The following is a 16,445-nucleotide window of genomic DNA, read 5'->3' as shown; positions in this document are numbered from 1 at the left end:
CGCAACACTCCAAACCTTACACAGTAGGCTGGTATCAGAACCTAAAACTGATGAGCCCCATAAAGGACCAAACAGCAGTCCATGAATGGTGATCCATCTTCTGCACCACTGTCCTAAGCTCTGTTTAAAGGCTGCCTAGAACAGAGGATATTTGCTCCAAGGGGTCCGTGTATAAAGTGGATCCTTGTTAACTTAATTTGCACACGCCTATCCAGGACCCCTACAAGATTTCTAAAGGGAAGAACAAGTTGTCTGGTTGGTATAGACTAATGGCTCTGCTACCATCCTAACTTTAAGTGGACGAGTTTTCCATCACCATAACTTTTTTATTTAAATAGACATGTTAATAGTTTTTTTTATCATTTAACAAACAGAAGAAAATTCTAAATCAAATCAATATTTGGTGTGATCAATTGCTTGGCAGGTAAATTATTCCAAACAACTCGGAGAACAAACCACAGGATTTAGACAGTCTCTCTTCATGTAATCCCAGACAGACTTGATGATGTTGAGATCAGGGCCCTGTGGGGGCCATACATCCATTCCAGGACTTGTTGTTCTTTTCACCTAAGATAGTCTTTAATGACTTTGGCTGTATGTTTATGGTCACCATCATGTTGCAGATTTCGTTTGGGGTTAATCAGATGCCTCCCTGATGGTAATGCATGATGGATAAGTATCTGTATTTGTGCAAGTGCGCCTAGACAAATTGATGCGGTTTCGAAGGCAATGGGTAGTCAAACCAAGTTTTGATTTAGATTTTTCTTGTTCACTCACTGCATTTTTCATACCTGCCTTTTTCACACCTGCCTAAAGTGTTTGCACAGTTCTGCACATTTCAGATCATTTTGTCCAATTTAGTAACATTTTTTTTATACACTTCATCTGTAAGCTTTTAAAAGGGTTCAGTGGACACATCCCAAAACAAACCTATTCCTGTTAGTGAGAATTTGTGGCCACCTTACCCTTTCATAAAGCCTCATTTGGAAGTATATCCTTTTTACTACTCACATATACTATTAAGGAGGGTAAATATCCATTGGCTTATTTTGACAAACCTTGAAGTTCCTGTAGGGCAATAAGGCTTAGGAACACCAATTTGTTGCAAAGCATGTGATGTATTTGCAAGTGCATAAATCAAAGTCATTGAAAAAAAAATCTTAGCTCCCAATTGGAGCCATCTCTGCCTATACTTTGTTTGCCCAGACTGACCATCCTAACTACTTACTTCACTTCCCTGCCAGACCCAAGTAAGCCGAGACCTGGAAACCTCCCCAGATAGTACACTTGGCTCGGGGATCTTCTTCAGGGCCTCTCCTTGCCCTGGGAGCACAGGGGAAACTTCCTCTTCCCCCAACAGTCTCTCTGATTATCAGGCTCCAGGGGTTTTTAATGCCCAGCACCTGGCTTGATGTAGGCAGGGCCGGCCCTATAATGGGGCAGACTGGGGCAATTGCCCCAGGCGGCACTTTAGAAGGGGCGGCACTTTGCCGCCCCAAGCGTTTTTTTGTTTTTTTTTTGAAGCGGAGGAGAGAGAGAGAGGGGCACCGAGTGGTTTTCGCTTACCCGCTCGGCGCTTCTCTCTCTCCTCTGTGGCGAGTCTCCCTGTTCGGTCCCGGTGCCGGCTTGTAATGCAGAGCGCCGGAAGTGACTACAATTTCCGGCGCTCAGCATTACAAGGCCGGCACCGTGGCAGAGCAGGGAGACTCGCCGCAGGACTGTTTAAAGGTAAGTACCGGGGGGGGGGGATCGTAGATTATGGCGCCGGCGAAGTTTAAAATGCGCCCCCCCCGGGGGGGCGGCGTTTTAAACTTCGCCCCAGGCGGCGTTAAGTCTTCGGCCGGCCCTGGATGTAGGCTTCACCATAGTCCTGGATAGATCCTGGAAACACAACTTGGGCATCCAGTTTGCTACAATACTTCAAACACCACACTTGCTTACCGAAAAGGATCTGTAGAAACCGAATGAACTTTGTCCTGCGTTTTCCTTTTTATGGCTTCTAGGTCTTTTGGCTGAGATCAAGTGAGTACTTGTGAGAGAAGGAAACTTCTGGCCTTAAGCTCTGTCATAACCAGTTTGAAAAGCGTATAACTGTTGTGAATATTTTCTCCAATTTGGGAAATGTTGCTTATAAAAAGCATATTCCGCAGTTAAAATAACGCTAACAAGATAGTACCTGACTATCACGGCCTATATCCAGCACATCCCAGAGACTTGAGAATTGAGCTTTCATCATGGCTGTTGTTTTGTAGTCAGTGCTTGAGCAACTTTGAAGGAAGGAATCTGGGTAGCAATAAAGATAAAAGTTAGGGTTATGATTTAACAATAATCAAGTCACTAGCAAATGCCCATATATTCATACCTTTATGTTCTAAAGAGCCACTTCCCTTACATTGTATTTTTAATACTTCTGGCTTAAGGGCAGGGCCTAGAGTCACTGACACCTGGGTGCAAAACATTTTTGCCGCGCCCCCCCCCAGGTGTGTGCCCTCACATATATAAATTATTTTTTGTGGCTAAAGGTACATGTTTTAAATGATAATAAATAGTCAGCTAACCTGCCAAAAATCCAGAGTGTGTACTATTAGCATTTCATCTCAGGTCACAATAATTAGTCCTAAGCTATGTGAACTAAGCCTTTAGTTTTATGGGGCTTCCATATAACATATATAAGAAAGACATAGATCACTCACTCATTTCTGAGTAGCTGTCTGCGCATTCCCACAGGCAAAGCACAGCAGCGTCGCGACTCACTGCCAGATAATCTTTCAGTCTGGATTGCAGATCCACGTCTTCATACGCCTAAAGAAACCACCTGAGGATACATAAATAAGTTTAGGGTTCTTTTGCACTCTTTCCTCGATTATAAGAAAGAAGTCAAAACTGGGGGATAGAGTCAGAAACATGAAATAAGTCCTAGCAAGGCTGAGAAGTAGAAGAAAGGAAGAATGGTATTAACCAAATAGCATGGGAATAGCTATGTTATGCTTTTAACATTATTTGAACAATTTCAGATAATACGGGAAAAGTTTTTTGTTTTTTTTTTAAATTGCATTCATGTTAGTAGATGCAAAAGAATTAAAAGAATTAAAGAATATAGAATACATTAATAGCTATCAAGCAGTTAAAAAAATAGCAAAACACATCCTATGATGGCTCAGTATTCAGGCAAAGTCATGCCTGCTACATTCATTTTAGTCCTGTTTGACTGATCCATCACTATCAACGATCAAGTTTTTTTTCTCCTCCAAACCGTGTTGCATAGTTAAAAAAATAATCTTAAAAGCAACTCTTTAGTGTGCTGCCAAACTAGAGCTGGTATTTCTTATATGGTACATTTAATAGCTGAGATTATTCAGAACATGTATATACATCAGGTTCACATATTGATTTCCTGCACATTATACAATTTTGCTACATACTGAATGGTCGACGTGGAATCTGGCTGGCATCCTTCCCATTATAGCTGCATCCATATCCTATGGTCTGTTTGTGGCACCCGTGGAGACAGCCTGTATAAATATGTAAAGAATAAGAAAATGAGGAATGCAATATGGTAGAAGATTGTTGTATGTATGGCATTGGAACTGGAATGGATAAAGTATTAATAAAATGTACCTCTGAGTTAGTACAGGATATATAAGATATATCATCTCTCATAATCAGTTTGAAAATATTCACTGTTGTGAATATTCTCTACAATTCGGGAAATTTTGCTTACAAGTACCTGACAATCGTGAGGCTCAAGAACTGAGCTTTCCTCATGGTTGTTGTTATGTGGTCAGTGCACAAGCAGCTTTGAAGGAAGGAATTGTGTAGCAAGAAAGGTAAGAATTAGGGTGACAAATTAACAGCAATCAAAACTTTAGCAAATGCCCATAGATTCATGGGTGATCATCTCACAGGGATCAAAAAGAACTATACACCAATCAACCATAACAATATTAGCACCTGCTTTATACTGTGTAGATCCTCCCTTTGCCACCAAAACAGCCCTGACCCATCGAGGCATGGACTCCACTAGACCTCTGAAGGTGTCCTGTGGTATCTGAACCAAGACGTTAGCAGCAGATCATTTAAGTCTTTTATCATCTCTGTAGCTGCTCTTTGTATAAGTAACAGTAGTGGATAAAGCACCTTAAGCCTCGACTAATGGAACTTCTTCAACCCAAAGAATCTCGAAATCAGTGTTTTGAATAATATCTTTATTTGTTTTGCAAAACAGTTGTTTATTCCTTATAGGAGGGATCAAGTTGCTTTCAATCCCTTTGATCACATCATCGAGACCAGTATTATCGCTCCAGGTCACCTACAGGGAACAAATATAATCGAAAAACTGCTTTTTTAGTGACACAAAGTTTTCTTCACTGTCCCAGTACCTCCTCGGTTTACTTAATCATCATGTTCAGAGCTACAGCTTCCTATTGAAATTATTTAAATAAAAGAAAAACAAATATTTAAAGAGGAATAAAACCCAATGGGCTTCAAAGACAAGAGGGGCTGATCGGTCCTTACATAAAGCATTCATTGTTAACGCAATGCCCAACTACTAGTTATCTATTCTAAACTGTCGCAGATCATGTTGCTTCTTCAATTAGTAGTAATCACCTCATACATGTTTAGATGTTTTGCTTTTCCTGCATTTTGAGAGGATCCACAAGATGAGCCGCGACGTTCATCTCATATTCTATAAACTTTATGTTCTTCACGCCAAACTGATGCATGATTTTTTACCAAAATCGTCAGTTAAACAGACATTTGTATTTTGTTTGATATATACACAGGTATACTAACGAAAAGGACTCATGCCAGAAAAAAACTGCAATATTACCATCAGGGCAACTTTTTTGTCTACATATCTAAAGATCCCAACGAAGATGAGGACTCAACGTACCACAATAATTTAGTTCTGTTATATTTTGTACAACTTGGGAAAGACCTGGAAATTTACAGCAAACCGTAAGAATATTGTAGCGTCTGTTGCAATAAAACGTCTTGTTTCCGTTTACACTGCAGCTTACGCAGCTCGAAGATGATTACTGGATATCAAACATAAAACAGCGTTTTCAAATATTGTGACTGTCCCATAAAAACAGTGACACGTTGGGAGGAATTGTTGTATTAAAAGGTATTGGAAATATTTGTGTCCACTATTCTATTTTCTGATAGGATCGACAAAGGCTACCATCTATTTTATGGTGTAATATGTGACTGCTCCAAATATAGTCAGTTAAAATATATATCACTGATGACATCATTGCGAGTCAGAGCCCCTAAGATTATAACAAACAGGTAATCAACTCATGGCTGCAGTCGGGTTTAAGGAAGGCAGTGGGATGAAAAAGGGTGGATCAATGTGAATTAATCAAATATAAAAAATTAGCATAGCTGGTCACCATGGATGGGTCAAACACCAACTAGAGTAATTCATTATGCCAGAGACCTGTGAGAATCCTGCTTCAACCTTAGATATTCCACGGTTTATATAGCTCCATCATGTACAGCAGCGGTGTACACAGGTATTACCAATAATTGTCCTGTGGGCTTTGTAGGAGAAGGTCAGGCAGTATTCGCCGATGAGTAGATCTCATAACAGAGAAGCGTGTTTTAAGAAGAAAAAAGAAGAATTTGGAAGTTTTTTTGCATTTGACCACATCATGATGATGATATGCAAACTGCTTTAAGCTAGGTATCTGGGATGATCTTGTTAATTTTTGTAACAGTGTTACAGGATGTGCTAGAGCTCTATAAATAAAATATAATGGAAAGTCCTGAATGAAGAATGAATGGCTCGAATGAAGACAAATAAGAAAATTGTCCCAGCCTGGCACTCAAAGAGCTAAAGCCACTACCCTGAACTTTCTTATTGAGCCTGAGACTCTTGAAGTATTAACCCATTAAGTCTATTGTGACTATACGTGTTAACCAAAGGGCTCTAATACCTTTCCTCATGGAAAACGTTCCTTGGCATTATTCAGAGATATACTAAATTGAGTCACCTGCATTCAAGCAGGGTTTCAACCATCGCAAAAGCCATGATCACAGCTGTGCAGAATAGGAAAGAGTCAGTTCCAGACTGCGTGAGAATTTGCACCTTCACCTGAGAATTGGACAAAAACCTCGAGACTCAGGGTCAAATCCCAAGAGTTTCCATCCATGGTCACTACACCAAATACTGCTAGGAAAAAAACACATTAGGGTAAGCAAAAGGGGGCCGATAGAGTGCGAAGACTGACCGCATGTGTAACTAGAGCAAAGCTTTAGAAGATGTTTTGACTACTTTATGAGATATTTATATGATTGAAAGGAATCACATAAAAGTCAAAATACTTTACATGAAATAATTAATACTGCCAATTATGAAGTTTTATTGCTGTAGCATATTATATTATTCTAAGCATTCAAGTATTGGGATCAAAAGAAATTTCATAAGAGTAAATCTATCACAATCTGCAAATAGGTCATATATATTACCAACGAGTAATCCAAGCGCTATAATAATATAAATGTATGGCCCAGACGTTATATAGGTTACATTATATAATATAAATATATGGCCTAGATGTTAAATTTTTTATATATATATATATATATATATATATTATAAACATATGGCCCAGACGTTACATTTTATATATATATATATATATATATATATATATATACATACATATATGGCCCAGACGTTAAATAGGTTACATTAGATTTTTATATTATATAAATATATGGCCCAGATGTTATTTTATATACTATAAATATATGGCCCAGACGTTATATATCTATACATATAAATATATGGCCCAGGCGTTATATAGGCTATAATGTAAAAATATGGCTCAGACGTTTTATAGGTTACATTATATATATATATAATATAAATATATAACCCAGACATATATATATATATATATATATATATATATATATATATATATATATATATATATATATATATATATATATATATATATATATATATATATATATATATAGCCCAGACGTTATATAGGTTACATGAATAGCGTGTAGAGCTCTAAAGCTGATATGACCTTGATTAAAATAAAGATGGGAAGACTGATGATGGTACTTTTCTCTTCAGCTTTTGCCTCTTTACTACTTGCTTACGCCCAGCATATCACTCGATACAGTACTGTTCACAAAGCCAATGTCTGAATTCACTCCTATAACGCGAGCCACAGGGGCTCAGTTACAAACAAGCGGGGCTAGCGGTGTCACTGTGTCAGGATCCCCGCCCCCGGAAGCGGAAGTGGCAGCACTGGGCCTGTGATGCTACGCAGTGTTGCCATGCTGCTGTCCCCGGCACCTGGGACAAGGTCACCCGCATGCGAGCGCCGGAACATCTAAATAATTCGCCGCCCCACGGGTGACAGGTAAGTGCTGAACGCGAATAGACGGTTTGCAGAGACGCTTTCTGGCTGTACTCTCAGTAAATGTTGCCGCGGCCGCAGACTGCGTGCTATGATATATCACGCTGACAGAAGTATATTATACAAGCTGCTGCAATTTGGTAAAATGGAGGTTTTTTTTTTTTAAAGAAATATTAATTCTACTTTAAGAGAGAAATCGGGTCCAACAAATTATAATAATGACACTTTAATAATATGCTGCAGAAAACTGCAGGAAGAAAGTAACACATGTGACACTGACCGCTCCTGACAGTAGGGTTCTTGTAGGCATGAAGCTGGTTGGAACAGTAAAAAGGGATGGGATGGATGTTTTGAAAAACCTTACATTTGGATGCCTCAAGTGAAAGGGTTAAACTTTTTTTTTTTTTATTATTTAAAATGAGATTATGTAACTGAAAAGAACACTCCATCCATGATATGCACTTTAATGCATATAATAGCTGAGGTCCCTATAACTTTTGGTTGTTTCCCCCACTTCCCTGGCTACTTCTCATCCATAACCTGCATCTGATCTACTTACCTGCAGTCTGCTCCAGTCCTAGCTCCTCCAGGGCTAACCCAATTAAACATGTGCAGAAAGAAAATGAATAAATAAATGAATACAGAAACGTATAAAAAGTTTAAAACTTTGCACCAAAATCAATTTTTGTAAATAACTTTTGGAACTAAGTCTTTCTTCTAATTTTTATCAAGCATAATCAGATGTCTCGTTAATGTATAACGTGTGTATGTATATAACGAGTGATATATATATATATATATAATTATTCCAGTTTCATTATGTTAAGCCTTTAAACAAAACTATTGTTTTCAACACACAATAAAAATATGTTTATTCTCCTTCTATTTTGTTTGCCTGTCATATGTAACTCAAACAGCCCCTAATAACACACTGGATCCTATAAACACATTAAAGTGATATACTTTAAGAACAGTGTTTCCATTCCTTTTCATCACAATTATCTTTTTTTTGGCTTATTAATCGTAACCCTTAGAATGAAGTCCCCAGAAAATATATATTTCCCATTAATTGATGTTTTTGTTTCTTCTTAAAGCAGTCTTCATTCCTTCTGAAGAAGCCATCTCCTGGTGCCGACAAGATGTCTTCCCTTGGTGGGGCTCGCTTGGCGCTGTGTGTGCTGCGCTCTGGGTCGCTGGCTGGGCCCTCTCTGCTTTACTGCTTCAGGCAGTATCCCAAGAGGAATATGTTGGCAATGGCTCCTAAAGGCGCAGTGCAGAGCATTTGTTCCCGGGCATTGTCAGCAATGGCTGGTCAAAGAGAGAGTGAGACTTGGGACATTGACCTTATGGATCACAGCAATGAACTGAGAATAGCAGACTCGAGCAAGCAATTTCGGAGGTTCATTGCCGACCCCAGCCTGGCAAGGACAGTTGTAAAATGCCTCAGGCCTTGGGAACATGGAGCATCCGGACCTGTTATATTTGAGTGCAACCCAGGTAATTAGCTGTGAGACGAACAATATCAAAAGAATTGTCTGTGCTTTAAATGCAATTATATATTTTATGGTGCTTGCTTAAAAATGTGTCTGTATGCATGTATGTGTATGTTTATATATATATATATATATATATATATATATATATATATATATATATATATACAGGGCTCGACAAATCCCAGGCGCCAGGTCGCCATGGCGACAGAGAATTTTGTCCTGGCGCCTAGGTTTTGTCAGCCTCTTACATCCAGAAAAAATTGTGGATGTAAGAGGCTGAGTCACCACACGGGGGCGCTGGTGCTGTCTGCCCAGGAGTCTGGGCAGACAGCACAGCCACTCAGAGCCCGCCCCCGAGCCTGAGATCACTCCCACGGAGTGATCCTGTAGGCTGAAAACGCGGTTGCTGGAAAAGCAGCACTCGTGTTTTCAGCTGCCACAGGCAGCCTTAGGGAAGGGGTTTGTGTGTTGATTGGGTCCCCACACAAGTCTGGGGACCTCACCCAACACCCCACAGCTGCCTGATCGCTCCATGGGAGCGACAGCGCAGCGTTAACCCCTTCAATGCCGCGATCGCGGCATTTAGGGGTTAATTCCCGTTTTGGGGGCTTTGCTGCAAAAACGAGCCCCCACAAGCCCTTTGATGACTCCTGTAGGTATGGAAGCCTACAGCAGTCATCATAGACTCCCTCTGCAATGGCTGGTCCATAGACCAGCAACTGAGTCCCAGCTGCCAGAGGCAGCTTCAGGGACAGGGGAGAGGGGAGAGGGTTCTTCGGTCTCCACATGAGTGTGGAGACCAGTCCAACACCCCCCCCCGCTGCCTGATCGCTCCCTGAGAGCGACAGTGCAGCGTTAACCCCTTCAATGCCGCGATCGCGGCGTTTTAGGGGTTAACTCGCGTTTTGTAAGGGGCTCTGCTGCCGGTGGTCTGCCTGGAAGCCCAGGCAGACCAGCAACAGCACAAAAACGAGCCTCCACAAGCCCTTTGATGATTCCTGTAGGCATAGAAGCCTACAGCAGTCATCATAGACTCCCCCCTGCAGTGGCTGGTCTATAGACCAGCAATTGCTTCCCAGCTGCCAGAGGCAGCTTCAGGGACAGGGTGAGAGGGTTCTTTGGTCTCCACATGAGTGTGGAGACCAGCCCCAACACCCCCTGCTGCCTGATCACTCCATGAGAGCGACGGTGCAGCGTTAACCCCTTCAATGCCACAATTGTGTATGACACATTCGTGGCATTGCAGGGGTTAACATTTGTCCCCACAAGCTTGTGGGGACTAAATATCTGTCAATGCTGTGCTCCAATGGAACATCAGCATCGAAAGAGTTAAAAAAAATGAAATATAATTAATTAAAAAAACAAAAAACAAACAGCACTGACCTGAAAGTCCAGGGTGCTTCCAGGTCAAACGCTGTGATTTTAGTAAGTAGGCTGATGATGATCGGATCCCTCCTGACCAACTGTTAGTTTAAAAAAAATCCTGGCTCCTAACTTTTTTACCTGGCGCCTAGATTCACAACAAATTTGTCAAGCCCTGTATATATATATATATATATATATATATATATATATATATATATATATATATATATATATATATATATATATATATATATATATATAAAACAAACCCTGTTAGCCGAGTGCCGTGTCGCAATGATATACAGATATACATGTCTTAGGAAAGGTGCATCCCGGTGTTTCAGTGGAAAGCAGGTTTGTATTTTTGCTTATTTGTTTAGAGTGAAACATAGAAGCAAAGAATTTGACGGCCCATCGAGTCTCCCGTTTTTCCCAAATGTAAAACTCAAGTCTTAATCAGTCCTTGCACAAAAAGAGAGGTTGGAATGCAGCACTCAGCAGTGAAATGGTGCACGAGCCAGGGTACCACCAAGTCCCTCAATAAATCCTCTGCTTCTTTATTTTGGATTAATCAGTCCTTGGACTTGTCTTAGGTTCAGGATCATTTTGCGCATGTCCAATGGATCTTTAAATTCCCATACTGTGTTAGCCTTCACTAACTCTGATGGGAGGTTGTTCCAATTATCTACTGCGCTGTTAGTAAAGTAACACTTCCTTAAATTACAAGAAGCGTGAGTTCTATAACCTCACTTCAGTATTCATTATTAAGGGCCAACACTTCTCAAGGAAAAAGGGCTGCAGAATTCAAGGGTTGAAGAGGCTCTCAGAGACTTAACCATGCATTACACAGGGCATCCCAAGCTCTTCTTGCAGCAGCTGTTAACCAGTGTTAACAATTCATAATATATATTGAAGTCATAGAGAAGAAACTGCAACTCTCCTGCAGACTTTCCCCATCAACTGTCCCCTGAGAGAATAAATCCCTTTGTTTGTGTTGCTGTATAAAATATAAAAAAATGCATTGTGGTTTACTAAATATGTTTATACGTATATAATAAAATATATATATATAATATAAATATTTCCTGGCACTTAATAACCTTATATTTGCATTTATTTAGGTCCAGGGTTTGTTACACAGACATTATTGGATGCTGGTGCCAAAGTGGTTGCATTGGAAAGTCAGACAGATTTTCTTCCAAGTTTACAGGTATTTTATGTTTGTTTTATATTACTGCAAAGCTCGATCTTGAAGGTTAATCCTCTTTTTATTTGACCCTTTTTTATGTTTCTTTAGTGGGGTTTTGTGTACGTGCTCTACTGGAGAATAATAATACGGTTGTTCTATTTTGATTTAAAAAAAAATATATATTTTGTAATTATTTATAGACTGTGGATGGTTTGTGGAGAACTTTCTTCTCACAGTAGTTTCTTCACTAAACAGTGCTATCAATATTTTAATGCTGAATAATGAAGCACTGACTACAACCTACTGTTTAGCATGTAAACTACTGCAAGAAGCGCATCTCTGAACACAACATTGGAGTATTATATAAAGGTTAGGCTTACTAGGTGGTGAAACACTTAAATCTTTAGAAACGTAGAATTTGATGGCAAGATAAGGACCATTCTGTCCATCTAGTCTGCCTATTTTCTCCTGCTGCGATTACTGAAGCCGTGATCAGTCCTTTCACTAATGCGGAGATCTGGATCCATAGAGTAGCGAGTACTTAGTGAAATCACGACAATACTATTTAACACTTTGTTTTTACGGTAATCTTCATTCTAATGATTTTACCGACAACCAGTGACACTTATTAAGCGTGTTTATTTTTTATATATCTTCAGGCTTTAAAGAACAATGCGGATGGGCAACTATCTGTTGTTTATTGTGACTTTTTCAAGCTGGACCCCTTGGGCCATGGATCCATGGCACCCCCAGCAATGTACTCTGAAACGTTGTTTGAAGACTTGGGAATAAACCCGGTTCCCTGGTCTGCAGGTTGGTTAATGCTCATGGAACTTGTATTAAGTTGTATTATTATGAAGCTGATGAGAATAAGGGATTGCCTTTCAGCCTAAATGTGTTCTTTCCTTGTGAATGCTTTTTAAAAAAAATTAAAGGACCAGAACCGTGGTTTCGTTGACTTGTGCTTGTTGTGGGGGGGGTCTGATAACTGGCCAAATTGGGTTGTGATTTACTTGCCTGAATAAGAAGCAAAGTGATGTAGAAATGGCGCCACAACTTTAATTATTATTTTTTACCTTTATTCCTGATATAAATAAAATATGGGTATGCATATCTGTGTTCTATGTTTTAACACTATAATAATAAAATGTACAATTTTCTTGTTTTTCTTTTTTTTAGATGTCCCAGTGAGAATCTTTGGAGTTTTCTCACAAAGGAATGAATCGAATTTCCTTTGGAAAAACATCTTCTCCATTTATGAGAAACGTTCCATATACAGATATGGTCGTATTGAACTAAATATGTATATCAGCGAAAAGCAGTACAGGGTAAGTTTCCCAGACCACAAGAACCCGTCTGACATCTAGTTGATGCACCGGGATTACCAGTGTATTCTAGCCACAGTTTGTGACATACAAATAATTATAGGCGGTGCCAGTTATACCGTATTTGCTCGATTATAAGACAAGGTTTTTTTCAGAGCAAATGAGGTCTGACTATGAGACTAAGGTCAAGATCCCCCGCAGCGCTGCAGGGGACCTGGATCCTCCTGTCTTATGCCCCCCCCAAACTTACCGGTGCTTCTGATTCCCCCGTGTGTAGCCGGGGCAGCGTGTAGACGTCTACACAATTCACGTAGACAACTTCCGCTGCAGCCGGAAGGAGGTGCGGTTAGCAGCGGGGGTTGTCTGCGTCTTTCGCGCAGACCTTTCCCGGCTGTCAGTGAGGAGAGTTCCCCGCACCGTAGACATCTACACACTGCCCCAACTACACACCAGGGAATCAGAAGCACCGGTAAGTTTGGGGGGGGGGTATAAGGCATTTCTGTAGGCGGAGTGCTCTATGAAATGCCTTTTAACCCCCTTAATGCCACTCTGCCTCCAGAAATGCCTTTTAACCCCCTATACGCCACTCTGCCTCCTGAAATGCCTTAAACCTCCCTATATGCCATTCTGCCCCATAATATGCCTTTTAACCCCCTAAATGCCAGAGTGGCATATAGGGGTATAAGGCATTTCTGGAGGTAGAGTGGCACATAGGGGGTCAAAAGGCATATCATGGGGCACAGTGGCATATAGAAGGTTAAAAGGCATATCATGGGGCACAGTGGCATATAGGGGATATAAGGCATTTCTGGGGCAGATGTGCATAACTGGGGGGGCAGGTTGAAAAAAAAGGAAATAAAAACATAATATTTTTCTCAATCATAGCTTTTATTTTTTTTTTTTAAATAGTTTACATAGTTTACATGAATTAACGTTTACTGGTAACTTTTTTCCTATAGGGTCATCTTACATTCAGGCTTTTTCTTTTTTTCCTAAATGAATATTCAGATTTTGGGGGGTTGTCTTATAATCGAGCAACTACGGTACATACATAGTTGTTTTGGTCCTATACTCAAGGACTTATATCAAAACTTGGTATGTTTTTGCTAAATTAGATAATAAGCTAACTATTTCCGTTAACAATAATTAACAATAATTGTCTCCTAGAAATTGATTACTCCACCAGGAAACATGCGCGATTACCAGGCACTGAGTGCATTGTATCAAGTAGCCTGTGATATCCAGCTGCTACATATGGTAAGTATGGTATTATGGCAAGTTTCTCCATGAGACTGATAATTAGCACGTGCACACATTGTGTGTGAAAACATTTTAAATGCATCCATTATGTACATATTAGCGAATTACCCTGTGAAGTTAGACACCCACTGATGTGTCTTTGGTTCTGAGTGCACATCTGGATATGGACATTCCGGTTTACCAAACTGATTATGACACTTAGCGTCTGTCCATAGATGAGGTTTGAGCTGAGTTCTTGCTGGAGATGATTATCATCTTGCATGAGAAATGTTGTGATGGGATCATTTCTTAATTACCAATGTATTAATGCTTCTCACACAGGTTGAGATCACAATCTTAAGCCATATCTACTCTTTATAATAGAGGTTGATACTACCGATTCTCTGTACAGTGCTCTGATACAAATACATTTTTGGAGTATTTATATTTGAATATATTTTCTTTATTTTCCAGGAGCCCTGGTCATCCTTTATGACACCTTCAAGATTTAGAGGAATGGCAATACCTAGGAGTGTGGTAAGTTATTATTATTTTTTTCTAATATTAACATGCTTAATGACATACCCTTGATATTAAATATGTTTGTTGATTTTGTTTCTTTATTCAAAGAATCCTAAATGTTATTTAGAACAAAGTAATGCTTGTGTATAATATGGTTACTCTGCTAATTAGTCTGGATCGTTATTAAAAAGAATTAAAAAAAAAAATATATATATTTTTGCAGTTACTCCCAAATGACCACATGTGCTTAGTGAAGTTTACTCCACGACGGGACTTGTTCACAGAGTATCTCACCCCCACGAGTTCTAATATGTTTGTCATAATGCTGAAGCAGTGCCTCGCCAGACGCAAGGTCAAACTTATGGATAGGCTAAAGTAAGTTCTCAACCAATAATTATGTGATTGTGGTGTTGTCGTCTTCGTCGTCTTTAGCCAAGTGCTTTTTTTTTTTCTGTTTCTTGAAAACATTAGATTTTTTTTTTATTACTATTAGTCTGATGTGGACTAATCATATGTTAGTCACAGGGTGAAGCCATCCAATTTATATTTAGCAGAAGTAATGTCACTGCTTGCAATATTTATTACACATTATGACATTATGAAGTATTATTAAATACTTTATGCAGCTGACTCGTGATTTGTTTCATTGTAGTTCCTGGGATCCAGGTAATGGACTCGACCTGATAAGAGCAGTAGGACTTCCTGAAGACATAAAAACTGGGAATATTACTCCAGACCAATATAAACTTTTATTTGAAGCCATGGAACATTCTGAATCATTTGGCAAGAACTGTCTTTTTCCAGAAATGTTAGAAAATGTTCATTGTGCAGGGGTTTAATATGCTTTCAAGTGAGCAAAAGACAAAGATAATAGACTTTCAAATGAATGTTACAAGCAAGATATTTTCATTTTGCTTCTATTTCATTTAAAGGGAGTCTATCATCAATATTGTGTAATTATATGTAAAATAATGTAATTTACATAACTTTATACATTAAATTAGATTTTCTATGTGTGTTATAATATTTGGTTGGTCTAAAAAAAAAAAAGCTGATAGGATATTAACATGCAGTGAATGTTCATACAAAATGGGTCTCTTCAATCAGACATGTCATAAGAACACGTAAAAACATTTTAAACATGCAGTCGCAAGAACGTGATCATGCTGTGGAAATATTTGCATGATAGATTCCCTTTAAACGCATTATTAATGTTTACATTGGAAAAGTTTGTAAGCTGCCTTTGCCAAGAGTCCTTATAAAAATGTGTGTGCATATGCAGAATAAAAAGCTCAAGACCACTAATCTTCCATTTCTTGGTTCCTCAGTCGTGTTAAAATGGAATAGCCACAAAGCAGGTGTAGTAGAGGCTAATAGTCAGGGAAATTAAATGGGGGGGGTATGCATATGGCTATCCTGGATCTAGGACGAGACAAAGGAGAAATGGGCAGACTAGAACAGCCTGAATGGGTCTTAGCCGCCATTAAATTGTAGGTTTATCCCAATGCTTACAAAAGCAGTCTAAATGCTTAAAAATCAGTTGCCCCAAAAAACAGAGACAGTAAGGTAGCAAAAGCAAATAACATTAGGGATCATCAGGCACATGCTTGGAACAGAAAGATAGTCGCCCCAATACACACACAACAAAGATGCATTAATATGTTTTAAGACAACCCCATAGTCCATAATTAGCTGGTTTATTATAAAGCAAGTGGCAGACTGACAATGTGACCTGAGCGGACCTACTAGTACAAGTGTAGGAAAAGCTTTAAGGTAGATCCTCAATCAAATAGTTTGAAGAGTTTCTGAGGCAAAAAATCTCTATTAGACTGCTCAAATTCATAAGAACAATTTAGAATAGAAACCCCTAAATTATTGAAACCTGAAGTGTGTGACTAAATCCCAAACTGTGACAGGTTTC

At 39.3% G+C, this 16,445-nt stretch overlaps 2 protein-coding genes across 3 annotated transcripts in view; one reads left to right on the top strand and one right to left on the bottom strand.

Moving 5' to 3' along the window:
* LOC128483561 (LON peptidase N-terminal domain and RING finger protein 2-like) overlaps positions 1–16,445 on the bottom strand; it is a 224,433-nt gene that overhangs the window by 78,938 nt on the left and 129,050 nt on the right. The gene's annotated exons all lie outside the window — the stretch shown is intronic.
* TFB2M (transcription factor B2, mitochondrial) lies at positions 7,271–15,825 on the top strand. Of its 2 annotated transcripts, none has more exons than XM_053459781.1 (9): positions 7,271–7,391; positions 8,486–8,885; positions 11,371–11,459; positions 12,098–12,251; positions 12,618–12,766; positions 13,931–14,020; positions 14,477–14,539; positions 14,748–14,899; positions 15,177–15,825. In XM_053459781.1, exons 2-9 carry the CDS (start codon positions 8,528–8,530, stop codon positions 15,361–15,363), a joined length of 1,242 nt encoding a protein of 413 aa, XP_053315756.1. In that variant the 5' UTR covers positions 7,271–7,391; positions 8,486–8,527; the 3' UTR covers positions 15,364–15,825. The 2 variants fall into 2 exon arrangements, with proteins under 2 accessions (XP_053315756.1, XP_053315757.1); XM_053459782.1 differs by having other exon boundaries at positions 8,483–8,885.

This window comes from Spea bombifrons, chromosome 3 (assembly GCF_027358695.1).
Source record: "Spea bombifrons isolate aSpeBom1 chromosome 3, aSpeBom1.2.pri, whole genome shotgun sequence".
Lineage (NCBI taxonomy): Eukaryota > Metazoa > Chordata > Amphibia > Anura > Pelobatidae > Spea > Spea bombifrons.
Note: the sequence above shows the minus strand (reverse complement) of the source record. Positions and strands in the feature narration are given on the sequence as shown.

Coding starts and splice junctions, on each gene's coding strand:
- TFB2M (XM_053459781.1), top strand. CDS start 8,528: ATGTCTTCCCTTGGTGGGGCTCGCTTGGCGCTGTGTGTGCTGCGCTCT. Junction 12,252..12,617: donor CCCGGTTCCCTGGTCTGCAG/GTTGGTTAATGC, acceptor TCTTTTTTTTAG/ATGTCCCAGTGAGAATCTTT. Junction 14,021..14,476: donor ATATCCAGCTGCTACATATG/GTAAGTATGGTA, acceptor TTTATTTTCCAG/GAGCCCTGGTCATCCTTTAT.